Genomic DNA, 16,271 nt, shown 5'->3' on the forward strand with positions numbered 1-16,271 from the left:
AAGTTAAGGAGAGTCTGTCAGAGACCTCTCCTAAAGTTAAACTTTATACAGGAAGTTGAAACTGTTAGCTACAGATTTCCTCAACTAACTCTCTTAACATTGTCAGACTTCATCAAAGCCTCATATCTAGTCGGAATAGGAAATGTCCTCCTTGTCAGTCAACACTCACAAACCTGGGCAATTTCATGTCTTTAGAGAGAATTTGCCTGATTTCTCATTTTCCTCTCTCCAGTGTTTTCGTTCCCAATTACCTTAAGTGTATGAACATATTCTAAAAATAAAGCAACAATGAACTAACTAATCCTTCCATTCATTCCACAGTTGAGCGTTACTATGTGCTAAAGGCTATTATATAAAGGCAAATAAGACATAATCCCAGCCCTCCCAGAGCTTGGGTTTTAAGAGTGGGACATGAATGTTATAGATATTAAATACATGACTAGATAATGTAAACAGGCATGTTTTCATGGAAGTCTTGTAGATATTATTGTAGGAGTCTATATAAGGCCAAAAAGGAAGAAGTGGCCAATTTGGTGGGGAATCGGAGTTGATAGGGAAATGTAATGCTTGAATTAACCCTGCAGTTCCCTTTAGCTCTATTACTCTCTCACCTCCCATATTTCATTAGTTTGCATAAAGAAAAATCTACATTTAATATCTTTACTTCCCACTCATTCATTCCTCAAACCTTGCACTCCAGATTCTACCCCAGCACTCTACATCATAGGCATTCATATTGTTTGGGTGAAGATAGCTTTTTTTTTTTTTTTAAACATCTTTATTGGAGTATAATTGCTCTACAGTGATGTGTCAATTTCTGCTTTATAACAAAATGAATCAGCTATACATATACACACCTCCCCATATCTCCTCCCTCTTGCGTCTCCCTCCCACCCCTCTAGGTGGTCACAAAGCACCGAGCTGATCTCCCTGTGCTATGCAGCTGCTTCCCACTAGCTATCTATTTTACATTTGGTAGTATATATAAGTCTATTCCACTCTCTCACTTCGTCCCAGCTTACCCTTCGCCCTCCTCGTGTCCTCAAGTAAATTCTCTATGTCTGTGTCTTTATTCCTGTCCTGCCCCGAGGTTCTTCAGAACCATTTTTTTTTTTCTTTTAGATTCCATATATATGTGTTAGCATACGGTATTTGTTTTTCTCTTTCTGACTTACTTCACTCTGTATGACAGTCTCTAGGTCCATCCACCTCGCTACAAATAACTCAATTTCATTTCTTTTTATGGCTGAGTAATATTCCATTGTATATATGTGCCACATCTTCTTTATCCATTCATCTGTTGATGGAGACTTAGGTTGCTTCCATGTCCTGGCTATTGTAAATAGAGCTGCAGTGAACATTGTGGTACATGACTCTTTTTGAATTACGGTTTTCTCAGGGTATATGCCCAGTAGTGGGATTGCTGGGTCGTATGGTAGTTCTATTTTTAGTTTTTTAAGGAACCTCCATACTGTTCTCCATAGTGGCGGTATCAATTTACATTCCCGCCAACAGTGCAAGAGGGTTCCCTTTTCTCCACACCCTCTCCAGCATTAGTTGTTTGTAGATTTTCTGATGATGCCCATTCTAACTGGTGTGAGGTGATACCTCACTGTAGTTTTGATTTGCATTTCTCTAATGATTACTGTTGTTGAGCATTCTTTCATGTGTTTGTTGGCAATCTGTATATCTTCTTTGGAGAAATGTCTGTTTAGGTCTTCTGCCCTTTTTTGGATTGGGTTGTTTTGTTTTCTTTGATATTGAGCTGCATGACCTGCTTGTAAATTTTGGATATTAATCCTTTGTCAGTTGCTTCATTTGCAAATATTTTCTCCCATTCTGAGGGTTGTCTTTTCATCTTGTTTATGGTTTCCTTTGCTGTGCAGAAGCTTTTAAGTTTCATTAGGTCCCATTTGTTTATTTTTATTTCCATTTCTCTAGGAGGTGGGTCAAAAAGGATCTTGCTGTCATTTATGTCATAGAGTGTTCTGCCTATGTTTTCCTCTAAGAGTTTGATAGTGTCTGGCCTTACATTTAGGTCTTTAATCCATTTTGAGTTTATTTTGTGTGTGGTGTTAGGAAGTGTTCTAAATTTCATTCTTTTACATGTAGCTGTCCAGTTTTCCCAGCACCACTTATTGAAGAGGCTGTCTTTTCTCCATTGGATATTCTTGCCTCCTTTATCAAAAATAAGGTGGCCATATGTGCGTGGGTTTATCTCTGGGCTTTCTATCTGGTTCCGTTGATCTGTATTTCTGTTTTTGTGCCAGTACCATATTGTCTTGATTACTGTAGCTTTGTAGTATAGTCTGAAGTCAGGGAGCCTGATTCCTCCAGCTCCGTTTTTCTTTCTCAAGATTGCTGTGGCTATTCGGGGTCTTTCGCGTTTCCATGCAAACTGTGAAATGTTTTGTTCTAGTTCTGTGAAAAATGCCATTGGTAGTTTGATAGGGATTGCATTGAATCTGTAGATTGCTTTGGGCAGTAGAGTCATTTTCACAGTGTTGATTCTTCCAATCCAAGAACATGGTATATCTCTCCGTCAATTTCTATCATCTTTAATTTCTTTCATCAGTGTCTTATAGTTTTCTGCATACTGGTCTTTTGTCTCCTTAGGTAGGTTTATTCCTGGATATTTTATTCTTTTTGTTGCAATGGTAAATGGGAGTGTTTCCTTAATTTCTCTTTCAGATTTTTCATCATTAGTGTAAAGGAATGCAAGAGATTTCTGTGCATTAATTTTCTATCCTGCTACTTTACCAGATTCATTGATTAGCTCTAGTAGTTTTCTGGTGGCATCTTTAGGATTCTCTATGTATAGTATCATGTCATCTGCAAACAGTGACAGCTTTACTTCTTCTTTTCTGATTTGGATTCCTTTTATTTCTTTTTCTTCTCTGATTGCCGTGGCTAGGACTTTCAAAACTGTGTTGAGTAATAGTGGCGAGAGTGGACATCCTTGTCTTGTTGCTGATCTTAGAGGAAATGGTTTCAATTTTTCACCACTGAGAGTGATGTTTGCTGTGGGTTTGTCATGTATGGCCTTTATTATGTTGAGGTAGGTTCCCTCTATGCCCACTTTCTGGAGAGTTTTTATCAGAAATGGGTGTTGAATTTTGTCAAAAGCTTTTTCTGCATCTATTGAGATGATCATATGGTTTTTATTCTTCAATTTGTTAATATGGTGTATCACATTGATTGATTTGCATATATTGAAGAATCCTTGCATCCCTGGGATAAATCCCACTTGATCGTGGTGTATGATCCTTTTAATGTGCTGTTGGATTCTGTGTGCTAGTATTTTGTTTAGGATTTTTGCATCTATGTTCATCAGTGATATTGGCCTATAGATTTCTTTCTTTGTGACATCTTTGTCTGGTTTTGGTATCAGGGTGGTTTTGGTATCAGGGTGATCATGGCCTCATAGAATGAGCATGGGAGTGTTCCTCCCTCTGCTGTATTTTGGAAGAGTTTGAGAAGGATAGGTGTTAGCTCTTCTCTAAATGTTTGTTAGAATTTGCCTGTGAAGCCATCTGGTCCTGGGCTTTTGTTTGTTGGAAGATTTTTAATCACAGTCTCCCCTTAGTGCTTGTGATAGGTCTGTTTATATTTTCTATTTCTTCCTGGTTCAGTCTCGGAAGGTTGTGCTTTTCTAAGAATTTGTCCATTTCTTCCAGGTTGTCCATTTTATTGGCATATAGTTGTTTGTAGTAATCTCTCATGATCCTTTGCAGTGTCAGTTGTTACTTCTCCTTTTTCAATTCTAATTCTGTTGATTTGAGTCTTCTCCCTTTTTTTCTTGATGAGTCTGGCTAATGGTTTATCAATTTTGTTTATCTTCTCAAAGAACCAGCTTTTAGTTTTATTGATCTTTGCTATTGTTCCTTCATTTCTTTTTCATTTATTTCTGATCTAATCTTTATGATTTCTTTCCTTCTGCTGACTCTGGATTTTTTTGTTCTTCTTTCTGTAATTGCTTTAGGTAAGGTTTGGTTGTTTATTTGAGATGTTTCTTGTTTCTTGAGGTAAGATTGTATTGCTAACAACTTCCTTCTTAGAACTGCTTTTGCTGCATCCCATAGGTTTTGGGTCGTCGTGTTTTCATTGTCATTTGTTTCTAGGTATTTTTTGATTTCCTCTTTCATTTCTTCAGTGATCTCTTGGTTGTTAAGTAGTGTATTGTTTAGCCTCCATGTGTTTGTATTTTTTACAGATTTTTTTCCCTGTAATTGATATCTAGTCTCATAGCGTTGTGGTCGGAAAAATACGTGATACGATTTCAATTTTCTTGAATTTACCAAGGCTTGATTTGTGACCCAAGATATGATCTATCCTGCAGAATGTTCCGTGAGCACTTGAGAAGAACGTGTATTCTGTTGATTTTGGATGGAATGTCCTATACATATCAATTAAGTCCATCTTGTTTAATGTGTTATTTAAAGCTTGTGTTTCCTTATTTATTTTCATTTTGGATGATCTGTCCATTGGTGAAAGTGGAGTGTTAAGGTCTGCTAACTATGGTTGTGTTACTGTCGATTTCCCCTTTTATGGCTTTAGCGTTTGCCTTGTGTATTGAGGTGCTCCTATGTTGGGTGCCTAAATATTTACAATTGTTCTATCTTCTTCTTGGATTGATCCCTTGATCATTATGTAGTGTCTTTCTTTGTCTCTTGTAATAGTCTTTACTTTAAAGTCTATTTTGTCTGATATTAGAATTGCTACTCCATCTTTCTTTTTATTTCCATTTGCATGGAATATCTTTTTCCATCCCTTCACTTTCAGTCTATATGTGTCCCTAGGTCTGAAGTGGGTCTCTTGTAGACAGCATATATACAGGTCTTGTTTTTGTATCCATTCAGCCAGTCTGTGTCTTTTGGTTGGAGCATTTAATCCATTTACATTTAAGGTAATTATTGATATGTATGTTCCTATTACCATTTTCCTAATTGTTTTGTGTTTATTTTGTAGGTCTTTTCCTTTGCTTGTATTTCCTTTCTAGAGAAGTTCCATTAGCATTTGTTGTAAAGCTGGTTTGGTTGTGCTGAATTCTCTTAACTTTTGCTTGCCTATAAACCTTTGATTTCTCTGTCAGATCTGAATGAGATCCTTGCTGGGTAGAGTAATCTTGGTTGTAGGTTTTTCCCTTTCATCACTTTAAATATGTCTTGCCACTCCCTTCTGGCTTGCAGAGTTTCTGCTGAAAGATCAGCTGTTAACCTTATGGGGATTCCCTTGTATATTATTTGTTGCTTTTCCCTTGGTGCTTTTAATATTTTTCCTTTGTATTTAATTTTTGATAGTCTAATTAATATGTATCTTGGTGTGTTTCTCCTTGGCTTTATCCTATATAGGACTCTCTGTGCTTCTTGGAGTTGGTGACTATTTCCCTTCCCATATTAGGGAAGTTTTCAACTGTAATCTCTTCAAATATTTCTCAGTCCCTTTCTTTTTCTCTTCTTCTTCTGGGACCTCTATAGTTTGAAATTGGTGCATTTAATCTTGTCCCAGAGGTCTCTGAAACTGTCCTCAATTCTTTTCATTCTTTTTTCTTTATCTGTTCTTCTGCCTCTGTTATTCTGCTTTTGATTCCTTCTAGAGAATTTTAAATATCACTTATTGTGTTGTTCATCATTTTTTGTTTGCTCTTTAGTTCTTCTAGGTCATTGTTAAACGTTTCTTGTATTTTCTCCATTCTATTTCCAAGATTTTGGATCATTTTTACTATCATTACTCTGAATTCTTTTTCAGGTAGACTGCCTATTTCCTCTTCATTTGTTTGGTCTGTTGGGTTTTTACCTTGCTCCTTCATCTGCTGTGTGTTTCTTTTTCTTCTCATTTTGCTTAACTTACTGTGTTTGGGGTCTCCTTTTCGCAGCCTGCAGGTTTGTAGTTCCCGTTGTTTTTTGTGTCTGCCCCCAGTGGCTAAGGTTTGTTCATTGTGTTGTGTAGGCTTCCTGGTGGAGGGAACTGGTGCCTGTGTTCTGGTGGATGAGGCTGGATCTTGTCTTTCTGGTGGGCAGGACCACATCCGGTTGTGTTTTGGGATGTCTGTTACCTTATTATGATTTTAGGCAGCCTCTCTGCTAATGGGTGGGGTTGTGTTTCTGTCTTCCTGGTTGTTTGGCATGGGGTGTTCAGCACTGGAGCTTGCTGGTCGTTGAGTGGAGCTGGGTCATAGCTTTGAGATGGAAATCTCTGGGAGAGTTTTTGCCATTTGATATTACGTGGAGCTGGGAGGTCTCTGGTGGACCAATGTCCTGAACTCAGCTCTCCCACCTCAGAGGCACAGGTCTGACACCTGGCTGGAGCACCAAGACCCTGTCAGCCACATGGCTTGGTCAGCTGTCCTGTCACAGAGTCACCTGAGGGCCAGGCATCCTGTCGGGGGCTCCTCTCCTTGCATCCTGGGGACACCTGTAGGCGGCCTCCTGTCAGGGGCTTCCCAGTGAGGTGCAGTCACCTGAGGGACGGATGTCGGGTCTGAGTCATGCAGGGTGCTGGGTGCTCGCCTTCTCTGCTCCTGAGCCCAGCATTGGGGGGTTTGGCCGGCGTCTGAGGCCCAGGTTACGGCTTCCACTCAGGTTTACATCTAGCCCACAGGTTTACCTCTGGGCTCCATGTTTACGACTTGGGGGGTTTACGTCTGAGGGTTTACTTCCGGAACCCAGTTTTACATCTGGGCCCGGTTTACCACTTGGGGGTTTACGTCTGCGGGGTTTGCGTCTGGACCCCAGGTTTATGTCTCAAGATAGCTTTAATAGCTAACATTTATATAGCTCTTGCCTTTTGCCAGCCACTGTAATATGTGTTTTGCATATAGTAACTTGCCTAATTCCTGCAACTACTCTATAAGATAGATACTGTTCTTATTCTCATTTTAGAAATAGGCTGCTGAAGTATAGAGAGCTTAAGTAATTTGACCAGGATCACAGCTAGTAAGTGGTGGAACTGAGTTTCAAATGCATGCAGTTTGGCTCCAGGACCAGTTATGAATGATTGAATGAACCTGGTTCCCATTTACCCATGTCTGCACACAGATGCTCATATACTAAATGTCACTAATTTTCAAGGCATTACTTTTTAATTTTTTTTTCTAGTTGTAATGGATTTTCCTTCTTCCCCTCCCCTCTGATTATCCATTTAGGAAACTTTTATCGGTCTTATGGCCAAGTACTAATCTAGGCACTGGCAATATAGAAATAAAAGTTAGTCTCCACTTCCAAGAAACTGAGTCTGATGGGAGAAGATGTAGAGGATAACAGACAATTATAATAGGATGTGGTAAGTGCTATGATTGAAGATGCCTAGAGGGGGCACACTTAGCCTAGCCAGAAGAGGGTAACTCCTGACCTGAATTTTGATGGAGTAGGATTTAGCCAAGGATAGGAATCCCAGCCTTCTTTCATTTGTCCTCACTATCTCTCTTTTTTTTCTCTTTATGTAGAATGGAGTGCAGTTGCTTTTTCAGAACCTTCAGAGTTATCCTTTTATGTATCTGCATGATTCCATTGTTCCTTCTCTCTTCTTCTTTGTCACGTTTTACTTGCCAACCTCCTCACTATGTTTTCCACCACACTTTGTGTCTTTTTTCTTTCTTATTTCTTTCTTAGTTTATTTCTTTAGTCCTCCCTAGAAACTCTGTCTTATCTAATATAGTAGAGACTTAAATTTACTTTTCTTTAGCCCCCTTTCTTCCTGTCTAGCAGGATGGCCAGTAAATATATAAGACTCATGGTCAGTAGTATTTAACCTCTCTGTGCCACAGTTTCCTCACCTTTAAAGTGGGCACACTAGTAGTGACTACCTCGTTAGGTTGTTTATAGAGGATAAAATGAGTTAATGCCTGTAAAACTTAGAAGAGTGCCTGGAATATAAATAAAAAAGGCAGACAATCAATAAAAGGTTGGGACTCCTATCTTCCTTGGCTAAGTCCTATTTTTGTCCAAATATTTCGCCCCGACTTGCTGTTGTTTCTGCCTTAATTGTTCATCAGGGATCTGGTTTTACTTCAGTGTGCCCATTTTCTTTTCTTCTCCTTGAGGTTCACCTTTGCTAGTCTAGGTGCTTTCAGTTCTGGTTTCCTTTTTGTGGTGCACAGTAACTTGGGAGGTTGTCAGGAAGACAAGACATTGTTATCATTCATGTTTCATGACATATTAGTAAGGGTTTATAATAATAAAATAGGTTTTTGTTTCATATAGCAACAGGGTTCATTAAAAGATTAAAATCCTTTCCCCATTCTTATTATAGTTATGCATACTTATTACTTTTTTTTAAACTGTTCTTTGTTTTTTTAACAAACCATGTATTGTTAAACTATCTTTAAATTTTTATTTATTTATTTATTTATGGCTGTGTTGGGTCTTCGTTTCTGCGCGAGGGCTTTCTCTAGTTGCGGCAAGCGGGGGCCACTCTTCATCGCGGTGCGTGGACCTCTCACTATCGCGGCCTCTCCCGTTGCGGAGCACAGGCTCCAGACGCGCAGGCTCAGTAATTGTGACTCACGGGCCCAGTTGCTCCGCGGCATGTGGGATCTTCCCGGACCAGGGCTCGAACCCGTGTCCCCTGCATTGGCAGGCAGATTCTCAACCACTGTGCCACCAGGGAAGCCCGATACTTATTTTAAAAGATAAAAATATTACAGAACTATTAAACTTAAAAGTGAAAGATGCATTCCCTAAATATTTATTGAGTGCCTACTATGTGATAAGATACTGTTAGGTGCTGGAACATAGTTGCTGTTAATAGTTTGGTGTATATGCTTACAGCTATTTTTAAAGGTCTTTGTAATCATATAAGTAATAATATTTACTAAAATAAAACCATACTTAAAATTACTCTTTTGTTTCTTTTCATCACCAAATAATATATTTTAGGTGATTTTCATGTTAGCATATAAAGATTCACCAATTCTTTTAAACTACCGGATAGTATTCTTTTGAATGGATATACTATAATTTAGTTAATAAAACTCCTATTGATGGATTCCTGATAGTTTTCAATTCCTTATTATTATAAGCAGTGATGCAATGAAAATCCTCTTACATATATATTTTTGGCATATGTATTTCTGGATAATAAATTTCTAGAAGTGGAGTTGCTGGATCAAATGGTATATTAATTTAGAATCTTAATAAATTAAAAAAGATTGCTCGTTTAAACATCAACCTTCTTGTCTGTTTCCCCATACTTTTATCAACACTAGGTATTATTATTCTTTATACTGTCTGCCAGTCTAATTGGTGAATATGTTTCATTGTTTTAATTTGCATTGAAAAATTATTGAGATAGGGCTTTCTTTAATATCTTTATTGGCTAGTTGTATTTTATATTTTTTGACCTGTACTATGTTCATGTCCTTGGCCCAATTTTCTGTTGGATTGTTCTTTATTTTATTGCTTAGTAAGATCTTGGTATATTAGGTAAAATAGCCCTGTCATATGTTGGAAAAATTTTTTTGCTTATTTTTTAATATATATTGTACCTTACTTCATAGAAGTTTTTAATTTATAGGTAGTTATATTTCTTACTCTTTCTTATAGCATCTTGGTTTTGTTTCATGCTTAGGGATTCCTTTCCCAACAAGAATAATAAGAATCTGAAAGATTCTCTATATCAGTAGTACTTTTTGAGTTTTATCATAATCAAGATTAATGATGTCCATCAGTGTTTGTTTCCTTTTTTCTTTTTCCTTTTCATTGTGTTCTTAGATTTTGGTCTCCAGTTTAGCATGTACAACTTCATCAAATAATTTGGCACCTTGGTGTATTATGATTTACTGTGTAGCAAATTAGAGTATAAAGTAGGATCATCTTGGACCCTGCTTAATTGAATATCAATTTATAAGTACTTAATATTATGCTTGGTACTAATTAATAAGAGGGGTGACCAGCAGTCTGTTTGCCTGAGATAGTCTAAGTTTAACCTGTTTTCCAGTGTAACTTTTAATAGTGTCCCTTTTCCCTGTTGATTTTAAACAAACAAAACCAGCCAATTATTTTACCAGCAAAATAAGTTTATTTTGGAATAGCTGAGACGTGCAGTTTGGGACAAGCAAAAAATGGTGAACTATAGGCATATCTGGAGAATGGATGAGAGGGCCTTGCTTTTATAGAGGAAAGGAGGAAATTGGGGAGGGCTGTGGGGGTTCTTCATTGGCTGCAGATGGCAGACAGCTTGTCCGTGCTGGATCAGGAGGAAATCTTTCTTCCTGCTGGGGTCTGTAAGCTGCGGTGAATGATACATGTGTGAGAACTGCCCCTTCATGGCTTCCTGACTTCACTTTAAATGAGGTTTCCTTTATTCATTTTATATTACTCTCAGAAGTGCCTCAGTTCAGTTTAAAAAATTATAAGGATTATAAGGGGTAGTAGTTCACATTAGGATATTTTAATATTAAGGCTTCAGTTGGTTCTGTTTACCTTATTCCTCCAGTACTTAGTAATACTTCATGTGCTTTAGCTTTAAAAAAATCTCTCATTTCTATTATTTTCATGATGAACTTGTTGCAAAGTTCATAGAGTTGCTTATGTGAGGTATTTCTAGAGCAGTGATGTTAGTGTATATCCTTTCAACCTTCATCCCACCATCCAGAATAATGCTTGCTTTTTTTTTTTTTAAAATTTTGGCTTTCATTAGTTTTTTTGTTTTGTTTTGTTTTTTAATAAATTTATTTACTTATTTTTGGCTGCATTGGGTCTTCGTTGCTGCGTGCGGGCTTTCTCTAGTTGCGGTGAGCGGGGGCTTCTCTTTGTTGCGGTGCGCAGGCTTCTCATTGCAGTGGCTTCTCTTGTTGCAGAGCACGGGCTCTAGGTGCGTGGGCTTCAGTAGTTGTGGCATGTGGGCTCAGTAGTTGTGGCTCACGGGCTCTAGAGCTCAGGCTCAGTAGTTGTGGCACACGGGCTTAGTTGCTCCATGGCATGTGGGATCTTCCCGGACCAGGGCTCGAACCGATGTCCCCTGCATTGGCAGGCGGATTCTTAACCACTGCGCCACCAGGGAAGTCCCAATACTTACTTTTTGAATAAAATGTCCCTCGTGATTCTTGTTTATCCAGTATCGTCCTAAAGATGGTGAAGCATTTGTCTGTGTGTGTGCATAGAGTTTGTTTATATTTTACTAAATATGTGATAAAATCTTTTCGGATGGATATGACCAGATCTTTTAACCTGGCCATATAAACCTTTATTTATCACATTAATTTTTGGTGTTGAATATATCCACTGATACATGAATGAGTTTATGCTTGGATCATGGGATTTTGTAGCATGCTAAGTAAAACTGTTCTTAACACAGATCCCAATGTGATTCACTTAATGCCAATCCCTATTATACTGTAACAGAATTGATTAAACCTTAGTACTTGCCATCAGCCAGACAGATTTTTATCTAGCTTATTTCATCATTCAGACAGTACTTCTTCAGCCTTTTCTTAGGTAGTACTGTGTCAAAGGCTTTGTTATAATGTAGGTGAATTGTGCCCATTACATCTTTCTCTACCAACTCTGTTACCACTCAAAAGATTTATAGACCTTAGAATTACTCATTTTCACCACTGATTGTAAACTGTAACTCAACCTATCTTATTCTTTCTGAAACTATTACTTTACATCTTGGGATGTTTTATACAGTTGCCATTTTAAAAGGCCAAATAGTTTCATCTTTCCTTAGTCAAAAATATCTTGTACTTATCAATATATCTTTAAAAAACCTTAAAGAATTTTTTTTACATTTCTGGTTGTGTGTTTGTATCATATTATAAATGCTTCTCAGTGTTATATATTGATATATATGTCTGACTCTTGTTTTTAGTATTTATTTGTCTCACTAAATATTAATAACTATAGTAATAAAAAAATATAAATAATTTACATAAAATATTAATATCTGAGAATGTTCAACTGATGAGTAAAGCGCCATATAGGAATTTCTAATCGTGTTACCATTAGCTTTTAAATTTTCTCTCTTTGGGTAAAGATATTTATTTATAGGTATTTTCAATTTCACACTGTATAAACTGTAGACAAGAATTTTCATAAAAACTTGTGATTTGAAAATATTTATTTAGGCACTAAAGATAAAATGTATCAATGAAATACTGTTATTTTTGCAATGGGTGTAATAATTAAGCAAGAGTATTTGATTGGTTCATTAGACACACAGTCATGTTTCTTGTTTTAAAATACATTAATATCTAATATAGTATGTAATATAATGTTTGTTCCTTTTGTATTTCTTCTGCAGAGAGTGATAATGAACTCTCGAGTGGAACAGGTGATGTGTCTAAGGATTGCCCTGAGAAGATCCTATATTCTTGGGGAGAATTGCTAGGAAGATGGTAAAATTTTTTTTTTAATTGAAAATTTTATATTTACATAATTGATGTTAATTTGCTTTATTAATTAAAATCTGTGTGTTTATATATCTTAATCTTGAGATTACTTAGGCAGTCAATATAGATAGTCATCTAGGGGTTGAGCCCTCAACCACTCCAGTGTTTGGCAGTTGGAAAGATGAGTAGGAAAGATCGTGCAAAGGAGTCCAAGAAAGCTCCTTTGGAGGAGGAGAACCAAGGGTAGGAGGAGAACCAAGGTAGAAATCAAGTGAATTAAGGCTATTAAGAAGGAGGAAGCGATCAACTGCTGATAGGTCAAGTCAGAGGAAGCCTGAGAATTTCGCTGGGTCCAGCGATTTGAATGTCACTGGTTACTTGGACAAGAACCCCTCTGTGGAGAGGTAGGAATGGAAGCCTGATTGGACTATGTCTAAGAGGAAAGGTAATCAGCAGTTATAGATAGATAGGTCTTCAGAGAAGTTTTGCTAGAAGGAGAGGATAAGGAATAGGGACATAATTAGGAAGTGGATGTGGGTTGAGAGATTATTCTGAAAATTAAGATGGCCAATATAGCCTGTACATTGTATGTTGTTGGAAATGATCTAGTAGGAAGAAAAATTTGATAATGCCAGAGGAAGAGGGCACAGTTGCAAGAGAAGTCGATGAATAGGCAAGAAGAGATGGACTTGTTGACTAGTGGAGGAGTTGTATTTAGAAGCACAGAACATTCATTGTAACAGAAGGAAAGGTGAGGCATGGCTACAAAAGTAATAGCTGGCTTAAGTGTACTTACTGTGTGTCTAGTGCTGTTCTAAGCACTTTAGATACCTTAGTTAATTATCATCATGACAACCCTCTGACTTAGGGATTATTATTATCTTCATTTTACAGATGAGAAAACGGAGGCACAGCTATGTAAGGTAGCTAGTATAAAAATACACAACAAATAATGGCAGCAAATAGGTAACTTGCTCAAGAGCCCATGGTCAATAAATAATTTGCCCATGATCATGCAGCAAGTAAATGACAGAATTTGAACTTAGGCAGTCTGGCTCCCGAGCCAGAACTTTTTAACCAGTTGGACAGGCTGCCATTTCTATAATGTACATAGGTTTCTGGATTACTTTTTATAGGAGCATGTAGAAGTTTTAGTACAAGAGAGAATAAACTAGGAAAATTGATACCCTTCCCAGACTTCTTGTATGAGTTTAAAGAGAGATCATGAAAATGACAGTATGGTGGACAGGAAAACAAAATACTTTTATGACTAATTAAACAGCCAATTGAGGTCTTTATTTATAAAAAGCAAGATTTATAACTTGGTTCAATATACAGCATCCTCTTAGGTTCTAGGAGATACATAGATAAATACACAGTTCCTACGTTTGAGGTTCATAATCAAGAAGGGTGGGAATATACACTCATAACAGACCATTTTAACAAAACAACTGAAACACTGAGGTTGTTTCAAATTTCTTAACCATTTTGTTAAGAAAATAGTTAAGACATTTCTTTTTTATAAAATGACAATCACTTGATTTTTTACCCAACTTAAAAAATTCATCTATTCTCTCTTAGGAATTGTATGCTGATTTAAAGATGAATAGGAGATAATTCCTACCCCCAAAGAGTTTACCATCTTATAGAGGCATATAGACATTTAAACAGATAATTGTGACATGATGGATAAATGCTTCTGTTAGCACTGAGGACCCAATGGAAATTTTCGAATGAACACAAAAGTAGAAAAAAAAAAATACAATAAATGTGATAAAGAAAATCCCCAACAAATATTTTAAAGGTGAAATTGCTATGATGCTTTTTATTATTTAGAAAGGCAATTTTGGAGTAGGAAGAAACTGTTAATAGAGAAGCTAGTTAGGATGTAATTGCATGGGTTGATGAGGTCTATACCAAACTCATGGGTCTTTTGTATGGAGAGGAGTTCCAAACAGAGAAAGAATTCTGAAGTAGAGTTGATGGGATTTCTCAGCTATCATTCAGTGTACATTTTTTGCAGAAATAAAATACCATCTTTCTACATTATATTTTTAGTAGTGGGCTTCAAGAAACTCATTGAAAGAATCTGAGGGAGCTATTTTAAAGGACTAAGATAACTGATTTTTAGACCTTTAGAAAACTTGCTGGATCTTTTACAATTCAAGTATGTATTTTTATTTTATTTGGCTTATTATTGCAGTTGTGTCATGACAATTCATATGAAAACGATAAAATTTGCCTATTTGAGAGTTTATATCTATTACACAAGAAGTGACAAAATCTTTAAATTGCTCTTGGAATATCTTTTTTAAACATTCATCTTTTTTAGATTTAGAGCTTTTCAGTGAGTCTTAGGAATACTAGCTTAGGGACTTACATGAAGATATTTTTGTGATTTATTTAGGTAAAGCACCTTTTGGGGAAAACACTACACTTTGTGCTTTGGGGAGATTTTTATGAGGAGACAGCCTGTGTTCTCAAGGAACTTTTAAATAAAACATAGTTGAAAGTATTTTTAACTTATTATAAAACAACTAGGTCACTCTATTAAAGTAAAGTGAAGCTTTTATGGATAAAATCAGAATTCAAAAAATGAAATATACTATTAGAAAGATACAAAGGAAGACTCTTTAATACTAATTTGAAATTATCAGAAAAAAATAAGGATACTATGGAAAAGAAAATGGAAAACAGACTGTAAAATGTTCAGTAATGGAGGTCTTCATACAAGACTGGAGTTAAGGTGTCTTGATGAAGGAACTAAATTAAAAAAAAAAGAGGAAACAAGGATTGAGAGAGGAGAGGGAGAGGGTCAGGGAGAGAGGAAATGAGGAAATGTTTGTGAAGGGAGGACTTGGAAACACCAAACTGAAGTGGTAGCAAGATTTCTTTTTTCTGAATATATTCAGAATGGTAATGCTGATGACTTATACATTAAATTATTTAAAGAATTTAAGGAATTGGGGCAGAATTATTTCTGGATAGCTTAAGAAAGCAGAGTGCTGATGCTGAACCCTTAGATGTAAGTCAGCTTTTGTGGCAGGAAGATTTTCTAACCAAAAAAATGAAGTGAACCTCTGAGGTAAAAATTGAGTATTAATTTATTATATATAAATAAAACCATCTTCAAACTATTCATTCTCTTTTATTAGACTTTCAGAAAATCAGTATGCATTTAATAGGCACTTTGATTGTACTTTTCATGGCTATACATATTATCACAGTGGGAAAATGTGTTCTTAGTCTGTGGTTTCTCAACCTAGCTGAGCATCAGCAGACTGACAGGGGAAAAAAAAATCTAACTTGGGAAACATGAAGGATTTGAATCACTAAGCATGAACATCCATAGCTTCCTTCCTTTTCACATCAATATAATGTTCCACTTTTTTGACTGATGAAAAAACCCGGCCAAAACATATACAAATCAGAATAAAATATGTGCTCTTGATTTTCCCAGTGACCTTTAATCTGTCTCTTTTCTTGAAAGTTTTCTTCATGTAGCTTGTTTAACTTAAAGTAAGACCTAGGTTGACATATCTAGGTCTTATCATTAATGGGGAAAGGACAGATCCCTAACTTTACTTGATGTTCTCCATCTTTTAGTTTCAGTTCTAGCTATTCCCTTTTCTGAGAAAACCTTTTAAAATGGGTCAGGCTGCTGCCCTCACATTCTCATATCTTCTAAGCACTTACTTCCACCTCCCCTCTATCAAAACTGCCCTAATTCCATCAGTGACCACTCAGTTTCATTCAATGGCTTTTCTTCTCATCTCTTGATTTCTCTTCTGTTTTTGTTAGAAATGATAGCTTCCCTTTGAAATTCTCTTCTGGACAGCTTTAACAATAGAGAAAGTTCTTACATGCCCAGATAGTTTCAAGAAAAGATGCCTCTTTGAAGGTAACTAGATGAATATAAAACAGCTTTATGATCCTATTA

General features: G+C 36.5%; 1 protein-coding gene across 4 annotated transcripts in view; it reads left to right on the forward strand.

Moving 5' to 3' along the window:
* The window catches only part of RABGAP1L (RAB GTPase activating protein 1 like), a 665,825-nt gene that overhangs the window by 173,970 nt on the left and 475,584 nt on the right, over window positions 1-16,271 (forward strand). For all 4 annotated transcript variants that reach the window (XM_068541282.1, XM_068541284.1, XM_068541285.1 and 1 more), the window contains exon 12: window positions 12,244-12,337. In XM_068541282.1, the coding sequence (XP_068397383.1) occupies window positions 12,244-12,337 (94 nt within the window). The remainder of the gene's footprint in view (window positions 1-12,243; window positions 12,338-16,271) is intronic.

This window comes from Eschrichtius robustus, chromosome 3 (assembly GCF_028021215.1).
Source record: "Eschrichtius robustus isolate mEscRob2 chromosome 3, mEscRob2.pri, whole genome shotgun sequence".
NCBI lineage: Eukaryota > Metazoa > Chordata > Mammalia > Artiodactyla > Eschrichtiidae > Eschrichtius > Eschrichtius robustus.